At 45.0% G+C, this 15,216-nt stretch overlaps 1 protein-coding gene across 1 annotated transcript in view; it reads left to right on the forward strand.

The window, feature by feature from the left end:
- ELMO1 (engulfment and cell motility 1) overlaps positions 1-15,216 on the forward strand; it is a 673,946-nt gene that overhangs the window by 234,814 nt on the left and 423,916 nt on the right. The window contains exon 7 of the mRNA XM_075558190.1: positions 10,711-10,746. Coding sequence (XP_075414305.1) covers positions 10,711-10,746 — 36 coding nt within the window. The remainder of the gene's footprint in view (positions 1-10,710; positions 10,747-15,216) is intronic.

Below are 15,216 nucleotides of genomic sequence, written 5' to 3' on the forward strand. Positions count from 1 at the left end.
TTTTGGAAAACATAACTTGGAGTAGGACTCAACCATGAATCTATGGTGACTCAAATGCCCAGGCCAGGCAGGGGATGGAGGTGCAGGGGAGAGGAGGAAGCAGTAGAGACTGAGCATCAGAATCTAAAGTAGTTGATATAAGGGGGAATCTGAATACAAATGAGTCCAAGAGGTGCAGCAAAGGAAACAGGAAGGGGAAAGGCCTGTCTGTGACAGAAACTGTAGTCTGAAATTTAGTATGGAGTCAGTCAGGCCCCTCTTTTCTTGTTCCTAGTCAGCTGTGGAGGGCATGGGTTTGTAACGATGAACACTTCTTTCACTGCTTCCTTGGAATTACTTCATGTACTTGCCACCCATGATGGTTGTTGGCTGACGTGGTGACCATGATGGCCAGTTGACTGATGGCAGCCACGCACACGAGGGCACAGAATGCTGCCCAGGCTTGCATCCTCCCCATGATGGGTCTTCTTTGATGGCTTTCAGATCTCCAGGTTGTTCTTCTGCATCCCTCTTAGTCTGAACGCTGCTCTGACACTTGTCCATCATCACAGCAACACGCGCGCCTCTGCTGAGCGATAGTGCTGAATCAACATGAAGTGCCTTTGGTCTTCCAGAGAGAAGGCAAACAGCCGACCACCGTTGCCTCTGCCAAGCATGGTAGATGTGTGCCATCAGTGCACACTTACCCACTGAGCCAGCCCCCCTTCCCTCCCACCCCATTTCTGCTGGGGAGCATCCAATGGGGAGCATCCACTTCTGTGACAGTCACTAGGTATATTGATTTATCTAAGTTCCAGCCATTGGTTTATGTATCTCAGGGGCCATGCACTACAGCTAATTGTGATGTAATCGATTGATGGGGCTGTCTCTGCCAGAGACAGTCCACCAAAGCTTTGAAGATTCTTACTTTTTGTTTTGTTTTGTTTTGGGGTGACAGGGAGAGGAAGGAGGCTTGAGGTTATGAATATTCAGAAGGCTCCTATGTAAATATTTCCCTGAGTGGGAGATGGGAGAAGATACACCTGTGTGATGCTCTCCCTGGATATAGGGCTGTTGGGGAGCTTCAAAGAGCCTTGGTGGCATAGTGGTTAGGAGTCGGGCTGCTAACTGCAAGGTCCGAAGTTTGAAACCAGCAGCTGTTCTGAAGGAGAATGATGGGACTTTCTACTCACATCAAGAGTCACAGTCTCGTTAACTCACAGGGGCAGTTCTACCCTGTCCTATAGGGTCACCGTGAGTGAGCATTAACTCGATGGCAGTGAGTTTGTGTTTTGTTTTTCTGGTACAGCTTCGGGACCTGCAGAGGCTGGCAGCTCTATAGTTTGATAGTGGGGGACATGCAAGCCATTAGCTTTAGTGGTTTAGCTTCCCATTAAAAAGATATACCACTTTGGTTTAAAAAAAAAAAAAGGAATAGAAACTGAAAAGTATTTGCCTGGTCCACACCCTTCTTTTTCTCCTTAGTGCTGTCACCGTATTGTATAGTTCATCTTGACTTATTAAAGAACACAGTTGCCGTCCAGTGGATCTGGACTCATAACGACCCTGACTCACGGCAACGCCATGTGTATCACAGTAGCACTCCCTGACTCACGGCAACGCCATGTGTATCACAGTAGCTCTGTGCTCCTTTGGGTGTTCGAAGGCTGAGCTCTGAAGAGGCAGGCACTTCACGTCTGAGGCGCTAGACTTGTGGTTGCGAATGTTCATTGTGTGTGTCCCCGTGGACTTTCCTGACCAGTAAAGCACCCGCACCATTGAGTCTATCCTGACTCATAACTCGAAACAAGCCAGACTCACTGCCATCGGGTCAATGTTGACTCATAGACAGAGAAGAGCTGACCTGTGGGTTTCCAGGCCTGCGACTCTTGATGGGAGTAGAAAGCCTCACCTGCATCCCTCAGAGCAGCTGCTGGTGTCAAACGGTTGACATCGCAGTTGGCAGCCCCGTGCGTACTCCACTAACACCACCGGGGTGTCTATTTTGACTCATCCAAAAAAACATTCACTTGGAAAAGAATCAAGCATTCACTTGGATTCCGACTCACACTGACCTTGTAGGACAGGGGAGGACTGTCCCTGTGGGTTTGGGCGGCTGTAACTCGAAAGGGAGTTGAAAGCCTCATCTTTCTCCCGAGGGTTGACTGTTTGTTTTGAACTGCTGACCTGTGACTAACAACCCAGTGAGTAACCCACTGGATTACCACACTTCTCTATGGGATTCCTGAGGCTGTAGATGCCCACAGGGTCAGAAAGCCTCTCCCGTCTTCTAGAGAATGACTCAGGTGCTTGAACTGCTGACCTTTTGGTGAACAGCCCAATTCCTAATCCTTATGTCCCCAGAACTCCTTCTTGGCCCATAGAACTACCCACTCTCTTAAAAACAACAACAACAACAAAGCAAAACAATTACTTATCCTGAGACTAGCGTTAAGAAGTGCCCATCTAGCGTCGAGATTCGGCCTCGATGCTGCTGATGTCCTTACACCAGAAAATTTCAAAACTGAATGTATTTGGTGTGAACCAAAGCAAAGATTGACTTTTTTTTTAAGCCGGGTGTCGTGCTCATGATCAGTTTCACTGTTTCTCATGAGTAAGCTATCCCGATCTCTGTGCAGCTGAAGAAACAGAAAGCAAGACCAGTGTCCGGGAGAGGTCTGCCATGCATTTTCCATCACACGTGTCAATGCAGGAATAGTGTCTCTCTGTATCTTTGCTGTCTCCCGTACCATTTTACACAAGTTCAAAGACATACTATTCTTGCAGTTACAGGCTGCAGGGACATCGCCTCCTGTCGGGCCCTACAACTCCCCCAACATGGTTCCCATTGGGGCCGCCACGATTCTCCCAATCTTTTGCTCAGGTTAAAAAAAAAGAAAAGGGGGAGGGGAAAAGGAAAATGAGCTGATTCCAGGAACCCAAGTGGAAGGCGAATCTTGAGAATGATGAGGGCAACGAATGTATAAGGGTGCGTTACTCAATTGATGTATGTATGGTATGGATTGTGATAAGAGTTGCATGAGCCCCAATAAAATGATTTATTAAAAAAAAGAAAAGGGAAGGGGTGTGTGTGTGTGTGTATATATATAATTTTATTGGAGACTCTTACAGCTTGTGTAACAATCCATCCATCCATTGTGTCCAGCGCATTTGTACATTTGTTGCCATCATCATTCTCAACACATTTGCTTTCTATTTGAGCCCTTGGTATCAGCTCCTCTTTTCCCCCTCCCTCCGGGAAGTTATTTCCCTTGTGTGAAAACCTGGCTCCCAGATTAAACTTAGAGGCTGTCTTTAATTAATTAGCAGGAAACCGCTGGAAGAGAAACCACACAAATAAAATAGTCCCTGCAATTTGAGAGGCGTTTAATCATGAGCCCGTGGCTGGCTTCCAGCTGGGGCAGGTGAAGGATGCTCCGAATAGGACCCACAGACAATTTTCAGAGCCTAGCATGGTTTTCTTTACCCTGAGTTTTGATGACACTCAAAGATTGCCGGCCTGCATGGAGCTACCCAGGGTTGAACTTGTCAGGTCCTCTTCCTACAGGGGACCAATGAGCGGTTGTGGGCAAATCAGCAGCCAATGAGCTGTGAGGAAGGGTGGCAATGACACTTCATTTTCTGTCCCCTTTTTTCTATCTTTTCAAGGCCAGCATTTCATTTCCTATCTTTGTGGAACTTTGTGGAACACTGTCTGCTTGGTGTGTAGGTGAGAATGCACATTAAAACGTGGGAAGCATGCTCCCCAGGTCACGAAGGGAACGGAATCCCATATGGCTTCGTAAGAAATGTACATTGTTTAGGAAAAAAGGCAAAGAAAGGGTATGGGCAGACTTTTCAGAAAGGGCAGTTTTATTTGAAAAAATGCAGAACTGGGGCCTGTAAGGCTAGACCAGTAACAATACAGCTCCCCTTTGGATTGTGTATCAAACGCCGTCTTTGCCACCCATGTTTGTGTGCACGGAGCCTGCTGTCGTTTCCCCGTGTATCCTATCATTGTTCAACCGTCAGTCATCACTGGGGCCTGTGACCTTTTCTAAGAATGAAAGGCTGGGATCCGTAGAGTTCCCTTCGCCCTTGGCCACGAGACAGGAAATGACGTGGTTGGAACATGAGTAAGCGACAGCACCGCCCTGTGCAGCGCAGCCACGAGCGGGGACATGGCAATGCACGTAGTCACAGACTCTGGGGAATGGACTTTCTCCCCTAAAATGAAAGACAAACCCCCAAACAATCACATTTATTATTGTTTACAGTTATTAACAAAGAATATGTAAACAGGAGGGAACAAGAAAATAAAAGCCATTTTAATCCCACAGTGGAAGTTGAATTGTAATTATGCCCTTTATAACCTGCTTTTTATACCTCCCCACAGTTCCATGACGTTCAATATTATTCTGCCAATCATTTTCGTTACCTGCATAGTGTTTTATTTTTAGGGTTTTGGTAAAGTTCAAATGAGAAACAGGACAGTCATAAATAAGTTAAGCATGTGAGATACTATAGTTCAGTAACCACCTCTTGGGCATATTATTTCTGCCCACTCCCCGCCCCCCCACTGTGAACATTCGTGGGTCATCTTTTCCTTTAGCAAAATCTTTGAGGAGATTTTATATTATGTTGGGAAGCAGTTCCTGATTCAGAGGATGTACACATCTTAACGTTGTTTCAGATTGTGAGCTAGCCCAACCACCTGCTGAAATGTCCCAATTTGTGTTCCATGGGTGACATAACAGGAGCTGTGGTGGTATGGTAGTTACCATTGGGCTGCTAACTGCAAGGTCAGCAGTTCAAACCCGCCAGATGCGCCAAAGGAGAAAGACAAGGCTTTCTACTCCTATAAAGAATGACGGTCTCAGAAACTCACAGGAGCAGTTCTCTCCTGCCCTAGAGGGCCACTCTGAGTTGGCATCAGCCCGATGACAGTGAGCCTGGTTTTTGGTTTTGGTGGCACAATGGTACCTCTTGAGCTGCTAACCAGAAGGCTGGCAGTTCAAACCTACTAGCCGCTCCCCAGGAGAAACCCAAGGCGTTTTGCTTCCATCAAGATGTACAGCCTCAGAAGCCCTCTCACTGCATTGGAATCTGCTTGATGGCAGAGGGTTCCGATTATTGTCTGGGAAGGAACCCCAGTGGCCCTATAAGATTAACATTGTGCAGCTAACCATGAGGTTGGTGGTTCAAACCTTAAGTTACTCCCTCTTGTGGAGAAAGATGAGGCTGTTAGCTCTCATCAAGATGTAGAGTCTCAGAAACCCTGTGGAGCATCGCTAAGTGTCAGACTTGATTTTTGGCCGTGGGTTTGGGTTATGTGTCCAGGAAGGAGGTCAGGTGGTGCAGTGGGTTAACATTGGAGCTGGGAACCAAACATTGGAGTGGGTTAACATTGGAGCTGGGTGGTGCAGTAGTTTAACATTGGAGCAGTGGGTTAACACTGGAGCGGGGAACCATTGGAGTGGGTTAACATTGGATCTGGAAGTCTGTGGTGGTGTGAATTCACCAGACACCTTTGGGAAGAATGCTTATGGGAGTCTGCTACGGAATGATTGGCAGCCTCAGAAGCCCTGTGGAGCAGCTCTGCGCTGCCCTAGCAGGCTGCTGTGAGTTGGAATCCACTTGGTGGTCATGGGTTTGATGCTTTTCAGAAATGTTCCCAGAAGTGTGTTTCTGTCCCAAGACCTTGGTGCATATTGGACATCTTGGTACTTATTGGTTCAATGTCCTTAGGTTTCCTGTGAACACAGCAGTGAGGTATTTGAAGAGCTATAACAATTTGGGAATGTTCAAGTGCTGCTTGACTTAATTCGTTGAGTCTATTTTCCAAAACTTTTCTGTATTAGGAGCAGGGAATGGAGCCCCGTAATTCTCTCTGACAGGATGCAACACCGTCAAAAAGAAACAAGATCATCAATTAATTTATTATACCCACTCTACTTAACTAGCAAACAAAACCAAGAACAGCTCACTGTCTTTGAGTGGATTCTGACTCGTGGAGGCCCCAAAGGACAAGCTGGAACTGCCCCTGTGGAATTGCAATACTGGAACTCCTTGGTTGGGTAACCACTCCTATAGAACGAAGGGCTTCCTGCTCTGTAGGAGTGACAGCCCTGGAAATTCACAGGAACTGCTGTACCCTGTCCTATAGGGTTCTGTGAGTCAGCAGTGAGGGAGTTTGAAAGCGATGGGAGTAGAAAGCCTCCTCTTTCTTCCGCGGAGCGGCTGAGGGTTTGCAGCTGCTGAGCGTTTGCAGGTAGCTGCCCAGCCTGAAACCACTATGCTGCCAGGGCTCCTTATGAGCCCTCTTAGGCATAATGTACTACAAAGGTGAAGCATTGATTGATCTTGCACCTGTGAGGGCACTTCAGAAAGCTCATGGAAAAGTGAGATGGAAAGCTAATGGAATTTTTGCCCCATGAACTTTTTGAAGCCTCTGCGTAGTTACACTCATATCGACTCTATAAGGCAGAGTGCACCTGCTCCCGCGGCTGTCTGTCCAAGGCTGCATCTCAGGACAGATTGCCTCATACTCCACAGTCTCGCCTCTCTTCTGAGAAGAGGCTTGTGGCTTCTAACCACTGACTACATGATGAACAGCTCAACACTTAACCCACTGTGCCATTGGGGCTCCTTCCCTGTAAGTTGGAATCAACTCGATGGCAATGCATTAGGTGTTTTGGTTTGGTATAGTTATAAGGAGCCTGATGGCACGGCAGCTTACATGAATCAGGTTGCTAATTGCAGGGTTGCTTGTTCAAACCCACAAGCCACTCCTCAGGAGAAAAATGAGACTGTCTTCCAGTGAGAGAGCAGCCTCAGCAAGTTTAGGGTGCAGTTTTACTCTGCCTTGTGGGGTTGCTATGAGTTGCAATCAATTTGGTGGCACTGGATTAGGTTTGTATAGTTACTGTGTATGTGTTGGTACATGTGTATGTGTGTAATAGCTTGTATCATTGTTACATGAACAGAAGAACTGTTTTACATAAAATATTTAATCTTTTTCTCCTGGTGTGAGCAGAGCTGTGGCATTTAGCTATTGTGAAAATTGAGGTGTAACTTGAATTAAGCACCCCAAATGTCTTGGCTTTGAGGTTGCCCACCACCCCCACTTGTGAATGGATTTTAAAAAATTGATTTATTGGTATATACTTCACCTGTCATACAATTTAACCTTTTAATCATATTAAGAAGAGCTGTGTGATCGTCGCCATAATCAATTTTACAATCAGTTTCTTCTACTCAGCATTGTTAGCTCCCCATTTCCCTCCATTCTTCCGTGCCATGCTTCTAGGTAGCTATGAATCCAATTACTGTCTCCACAGATTTACCCATCCTATAGAAAATCATACAAAACTCAAATAAGAAGCAAGCAAACAAATAAATAAAAACATCCCCTCTTTCAGATTGGATTTTACTATTTAGAGACCTTGGATCACACAGACTGTGTGCTTCTTCCATGTGGACTTAGTTGATGCCTCACTTAGATGGCTGCTTCTCTTAACACAAACCTGTAAGCCTCCAGACACTTTTCTTTCCGGCATCCTGGCACTACCTGGTTTCTTCATCACGCGTTGCTATAGCGTCGGCATCTGCAGTGATCTCTTCATGAGAGCGACGTTGAGTAGGGTCTTAACATCAGAACTAATTGTTCTTAGAGTGGGACTAGAAACAGATGCCAGCCTAAAATCTGAGGATGGATTTTCAAGATTTATTCATTTTTAGGAGTATATATTACTTGAATGATGAACAATCTTCCTGAAAGTGGGTGAGACACGTGAGGGAACTTGGGAAAAAACAAAGAAATGAATGCAGGCTCTCAAGGATCTGTGGCCTTTTCTGGTATTTTCCTATTCTCATCAAAGATGGATTTATATTTTGGAAGTAACTGTGTTAACCTCTATGGGCACAGAAAATAAATGTTTGATCACCTCTGACTGAGAACTCAGTGTCCCTTATAAGCCTGTTCTGAAAGGTGTTGGCCAAACAGCTGAGCGCAGGCCAGGCAGCATTGATTATGAGACTCCTTCCCTGGCAGCTGAGCCAGACTGCCCCATGTGGCCTGAATGTCACCCCTGTGGGGCCTGAGTGGGGGCGTAGCAGCTCTCCCACAGAAGCTGAATGAAGCAGCTCCATGGGGTCTTTGCAGAGACAGCTCCAACTGTGAAGGCTGTCTGGTCTTCCCATTTGCTCTTCTTTTGGCCCACTTTCCTAGGTCATGCCCTCTGCATAGTTTGGGGTGGGGGTGGGGGGACAGGGAGCCCAACTGAAACCAAATGTCACAGCCCTCTGGGGCCCTGCTACAAATTTGCATCACAAGGGCCCAAGAGGCCAACCTTCTTGGGCTTTGTAAGGAGTTATGTGGCAGAAAATTCCTCAAGTGGGATCTGCCCCCTTGCAGCCTCATTTCCTTTGTGTGAGCATCATTGTCAAACACAGGCTGATGGAAACGAGAAGGGGTCACAGGGATTCTCTTCTACAGTGGAGAAGAATGCCTGGCTTTGGGTAGAGGTAGATGGCCATTCTGAAACTTGAGCCTCTCCAGGGGAATTTCCTTTTGCTGGCTTCTTCAAATATAAACGTGTTTTGTTTTGTTTTGTTTTAAAGAAAGGGGCATAGAGAAAGAGCTTATTCAATATGGGAAACCTAAGGGATGATGGCAGCAAAAATTCTTGCTCCTGCCCAGGCTTCTTCTGAAGCCAAAGCAGGGCCACAAAAGTTGAGACATAAGCACTACTGTGACTCAGCCATGAATTTATCCAGAGCTGCTTGTGCTGGAAGGAGCTCCATTGACATACTGGGCTGCTAACGCTAACAGAAAGGACAGAAGTCAGGATTGACCTGTGTGTAGTGGGTTTGGTTTGGGGTTTTGGATAAAGAAGGTCAAAGTATACACTTAGGAGGAATAATATCCTTAAAATCGGAGAGTTTGGTAAATTTGAAGAATGGCAAGGGGTTTGAGCAGAAACACTGGATTCTTTAACTTCTTAAAACCAGGTTTTGAGAAGCAGAATTGTTAGTTCTTGCCAACAGATATCCTTGCACTGTACCAGGCTGCCATCCTAGGGGCAGGCCTTGATGTTCAAGAGTATTGGAATGTGCCCTGTGTCTTCAAACAGAAGAACCTTAAGAGAAAGTAGAATTGTTAAGTTTTCAGGTGAGAAATGCCTCAGTCCTTGGCTTCCCACGAGAATTCTCGCCAAAGCCTGATTTGTGATCCAAGTAGGTTTTTATAAAGGATGGAAGTGGTTTGGAGGTTACAGTAACTGAACACAGCACACTCAGGGCACTGCACACCCACATGTGGCTGAGAACACAGAGAGACCGTGGCCCGGCTGTCCGGCCACAGATGAGCAGCAGGAAAATGGGGTCTCCAAGTTCAGGCTTTTGGGGGGCCTTCCACTGGGATGCGTGGCCAACAGTGCTGGTTGACCTCATTGGCTGAATGAAGCTCCCCTGGCCTAGATTGGGACCCACCCAGGTGTACTGCCCCTTCCTGACTCAGAGCCTGAATTTGGAGCATGCCCAGTAGACACCCTGGTCCCTGGGCCGGCTACCTAACATATATAGTGGCCATTTCACCAAAGAAGGATAACCAGGTATTTGTTCATTGGTATATATGTATTTAAGAAAAACTGGTGTAGTACTTTTTTGGCTTTAAAAAAAAAAAAGAAAATAATTCCATACTTCTCTGTAGACATTTTGCCCCATGGAGCACACACCTGCTCCTAAAAAGGGACCCAACTCCCTGCCATCGAATTGATTCTCACGCATAAGGACCACACCCTTCATGACAGGTAGAACTGCCCCTGGGGGTTTCTGAGATGGAAGTCTTTACAGGAGCAGAAAGCCCGGGGAGCAACTGGTGATTTCGAACCGCTGACCTTGCAGTTAGCAGCCCACTGCGGAATCACTACAGCACCAGGCCTCATAGGCCCACGCCAGTCATAAGGAAATACAATGGGTTGGTGACTGTGGCCTAATTTTTTTAATGTTTGTTTTGCATTATAAGGAACATGAAATTCTTACTTTGAATCATTTTTATTTTATTTTATTTTAAAACTATTTTCTTAGGGGCTCATACAACTCTTATCACAATCCATACATACATCAATTGTGTAAAGCACACCTGTACATTCTTTGCCCTCATCATTTTCAAAGCATTTGCTCTCCACTTAAGCCCTTTGCATCAGGTCCTCTTTTTTCCCCTCCCTGCTCGCTCCCCCCTCCCTCATGAGCCCTTGATAATTTAGAAATTATTATTTTGTCATATCTTGCCCTGTCTGACGTCTCCCTTCACCCCCTTTTCTTTTGTCCATCCCCCAGGGAGGAGGTCACATGTAGATCCTTGTAATCAGTTCCCTCTTTCCAACCCCCTCTCCCTCTTCCCTCCCAGTATGGCCACTCACACCCCTGGTCCTGAAGGGATCATCTGCCCTGGATTCCCTGTGCCTCCAGCTCCTATCTGCACCAGTGTACAACCTCTGCTCTATTTGGATCCTTTCTAAAGGGGACACATTTTCCTACTTCATGGTAGCTAAGTATGTTTCGACATACTGATGGTCAAGATGATGGCACAAGTACTTACTGTCACCAGGAGCTAGAGCTAACTTGATAGCCACGTGGAACAGCAAGATATGGATCACATTGAGTTTTTAAAAAAATCTTATTTTTAAACATGCTCCTCACATGACTTTTTTTTGTAATCTTTTACAGACGATACCAAAAGCTGCAGAAGATCATGAAGCCTTGGTAAGCCTATATGCTCACACGACATTGACACTTCAGTGCTTCTGTCGCCTCAGCTTAAAATCCGATTTTTCTGACTGATTTGGTAGTTAGATAGGACTGTGCATCTAGATAAGTTGAGTGAGTGATTTATATTTCTGTTTTTTTAATGTTCTTTTAATGGCTCTTTCATAATATATTTCCCTTTTCTTTCTTTTTTTCCCTTTATGCTTCGAATCACTAAAATGATCACATTAGGATTTCTGCCCTGTTGCTGCAGAAAGACTAGTCATAATTTTATGTATTTAAAAATAAATAAACAAGCCCAGCAAACAGAAACTTTCTTTTTGTGGCATAGGATGTTCAAGGTCAAAGCCTTTGATTTTCTTCAATGGCTCAGCAAGAAAGAGAGCCACATAAAAAATATATGTATTCAGGATTGAAGTATGGATGAAGATTAGTTCACTTGAGTTGAGAAAAAGCTTAATCACCTGTCTATTAAGTGAATTGCATGTTAATTGTAGTTGGAGGTCTGAAGCTGTGCTCATTACTTTTCTGTCCCGCAGTGGAAATTCTGATCACTATGGTGACACTAGTCGCAAAACTCATCTCTCTCTACATGTCTCACCAAGATCAACCATTAGTTGCAGGAATACTGCTATTTATAAAATCGTACTAATGGCAAAAAAAATAATGACTGACTTTCTAGTAGAGGTTTCTCTATATCTATCATCTCTCTCTCTACACAGTATGGGAACGTTAATATCTTAGGAACAGCTAACAATACTGCCAGTAGCAGCTCTTTTCCATGAGAACGTACTCTCTCTCGGGTTTGTGCAGTGGTTCTCAACCTTCCTAATGCCGGGACCCTTTCATACAGTTCCTCATGTGGTGGTGACCCCCATCCATAAAAGTATTTTTGTTGCTACTTCATGACGCTAATTTTGCTGCTGTTAAGAATCGTCATGTAACTATCTGATATGCAGGATGTATTTTCATTGTTACAAATTGAACATAATTAAAGCATAGTGATTAATCACAAAACAATATATAATTATATATTGTGAAATATTTATTTCTAATGACAAAAAATGAAAGTTTCTCTTGAAGCATGGTGTAGCATGGGTGGCAGTCTTCACTCACACTGGGGACTCGTAGGTGGGTGCATCTCCAGGTGGGTAGACCCGCCCGGATATGGATAGAGGGGCACAGTCTCAGTTCCTAGTACCATCCGTAATATGTGTTTTCTGATGGTCTTAGGTGACTCCTGTGAAAGGGTCGTATGATCCCCACAGGGGTCTCAACCCACAGATTGAGAATCACTGGGTTAGTGAGATGGAAACATTGTTTTTAAGAAATGTGCTGACCTAGATGGAGAAGATATCGAGAAACCATACCTTTACACTTTGGTGTTTTTGCCCAATGAAAGTTTCTGTGATTGACTTCAAGCCTGTGCTCCAAGATGTGAATGAAACATACCGGCGTGCAGCAGGGAACCAGTAAAGGGGTCTGAGGGGCCAGCCCCAATCCCAACTAAATGGAGCCGCCTCTACCCCCAGAAGAAATTACCTCAGAGGACAGCGCAGAAGCTACAGCTCAGGGAGAGGGACATGTCTGAGATTAGAGCACATGGGTGCAAATGAAGGGGGAGGAACAGAGAGTGGAGCATATCCTGGCCCACCAAGCCTTGAGGACAATATCGCTGCTCAGAGCAGGCAATGAACAGAGAGGACCATAGGGCCCGCCCCACTACAAGACACGGCATATCCCTCACTGACCTATAGCCTTACGGGGGACAACACTGGAGACACAGTGTGGGAATTGCACCTGATTTTACCCCACCACATCAAGGCAAAACACTAAGGGCTTGCAGTAGGACAGCAAGGGGAGCAGAGCAAGGAAGTCCCGAGGGAATAGCAAAAATAGACTTTGGGGCCAGGGCATGGCACCCCATCAGATATGACTGGATATGACCTAAAGGTCAACAAACAGACCTTGAACTATTTACAGGCTTTTCTTTTTTTTGGTCATTGTTTTTGCTGTGGTTGTTTTGTTTTCTTTTGTTGCTTTGTTTTGTTCTGTCTTGTTTTTGTGCATATTATTATCTCTGCAGGTCTATCTAGATAAGATAGGCGGGATAAACAATCTGGAGAAGAAAACAAAGGGACCAACGATTCCAGGGGGGCATGGGAGAGGGGACGGTGGGGGAAAGGAAGTGGTGTTAACAAATGCAGGGACAATGGAATAAATGATCCACAATCTGAGGCAAGGAGGATGTAACAGATCTGGTAGGGCTTGATCAAGGGCAATGCAACTGAGAAGAATTACTGAAACCCAAATGAAGGCTGAGCATGGTAGTAGGACAAGAGTAAATTAAAAGTAAATAGAGGAAAGAACTAGGAGGGAAAGGGCATTTATAGAGGTCTAAATATAGGCATGTATTTATATATGATTATGGGGAAATAGATCTATGTGCATATATTTATGGGTTTACTATTAAGGTAACAGATGGACATTGGGACTCCATTCAAGTACTCCCTCAATGCAAGAACACTTTGTTCTATTACACTGACATTCCATGATGCTCACCTTCTCAACGTGGTCACTGAAGACAACGTGGGTATATAAACAAATGTGGTGAGGAAAGCTGATGGTGGCCGCCTATTAAAAGATAAAGTGTCTAGAATCTTAAAGGCTTGAAGATAAACAAGCAGCCATCTGCTGAGAAGCAACAAAGCCCACATGGAAGAAGCACAGCAGCCTGTGTGATCATGAGATGTCCATGGGATCAGGTATCAGACATCAAAGAACAGAAAATAGTATCAATGTGAATGAGGGGGCAGTGCCGAGTAGGGATCCGAAGCCTATCTGTAGGCAACTGGACATCCCCTTACAGAAGGGCCAAGGGGAGGAGATGAGCCAGTCAGGGTGCAGTGTAGCAACGTTGAAACATACAACTTTCCTCTAGTTCTTTGTTTCTTCCTTCACCCCCACTATCATGATCCCAATTGTACCTTACAAATCCGGATACAGCAGAGGATGTACACTGGTAGATAGAGGAACTGGAAACACAGGGAATCTAGAACAGATGAACCTACAGGACCAGTGTTGAGAGTGGCGATACTGGGAGGGCAGAGGGAAGGATGGGGTGGAAAGGGGGAACTGATTACAAGGGCATGCATAAAACCCCTTCCCTGTGGGATAGGCAACAGAAAAGTGGGTGAAGGGAGACGTTGGACCGTGTAAGACATGAAAAAATAATAATAATTTATAAATTATCAAGGGTTTATTAAGGAGAGGGGCTGGAGAGGGAGGGGAAAAGGAGCTGATACCAAGGGCTCAAGTAGAAAGCAAATGTTTTGAGAATGATGAGGGCAACAACTGTACAAATGTTCTTCACACAATGGATGGAGGTATGGATTGTGATAATAGTTATACTAGCCCCTAATAAAATGATTAAACAAAGAGTTTCTGTGACTTTGCAGCAATGCTTTTGGACTTATCCTCATAGATGACAGAGAGGAATTAAAGAAAACCTTAATTACTGAGAGATGTACCTTTTCTTGGGATGGAATGATTAATATCAATAAGCTATCAATTCTTGCCAAATTGATGCTTAGATTCAATGTAATCCAAATTCATTTTTTTCTATTCTTAGAAATGACCAGAATATCCCAAAATTGAAATGGAAAAACCTAAAATCTAGAATAACCAAAACAGTCCTGTAAAGAAAAATGTATTTCACCAAATGACTCATAAAGGAGATCAGTAGAGTTGAATAAAGAACTAGTATATTGACACCCCCCGCCACCCCTAAAAGATCCCAAAGAATGTTTGCTGATCCTAAGTCAGTCAGTGAGTATGAAAGTAGAGGGAGCTGCCTAATGGGTGACTTAGACACCTAAATGTTTCAATAAACAGTAAAACTTACAGAACTTTCAGAACTTCTGTAAGGTCGAAGCCCGTCAAAGAAAGAAAGACATTGGGCTGTTAACCAGAAAGTCCGTAGTGTGAACCCGGCAGAGAAGAACAGGGCTTTCTGCTCCTGGGAAGAGTTACAGTCTCAGAAACTCAGAGGATCAGTTCTCCCCTGGCCTGCAGTGAGTCGCCTCAACTTGTTGGCAGTGAGTTTGGTTTGGAACAGAAAATGATAGAAAAGTGGTTAAGACTGAAGCCTGTTGACCACAGAAAACCTGCCCGACCTGGAAATACAAGGCAGTCCTCTCTCACAGGTTTTACTTTTAATTTCCCATTTCCCCACGAACTGGTTGAAGTTCCCTTGAAGATAAATTTCCCCTCCAAATAAAAGCATGGACGCATTCAAAGGACAGGGCAGAATCACCTGCATGAACTTTGGCAATTGAAGGTATCTCCATTGTGGCTCGCTGGTCATTTCGACGTGGCCCAGGAGTCATTTTGCTAGTTCTGCGTCGTCGGCCATGCCAACCCGAGGAAACGTTGGTAAGGATTCATCTTTACAAAATCAGCAGCAGA

Source organism: Tenrec ecaudatus, chromosome 9, assembly GCF_050624435.1.
Source record: "Tenrec ecaudatus isolate mTenEca1 chromosome 9, mTenEca1.hap1, whole genome shotgun sequence".
Classification (NCBI taxonomy): Eukaryota; Metazoa; Chordata; class Mammalia; order Afrosoricida; family Tenrecidae; genus Tenrec; species Tenrec ecaudatus.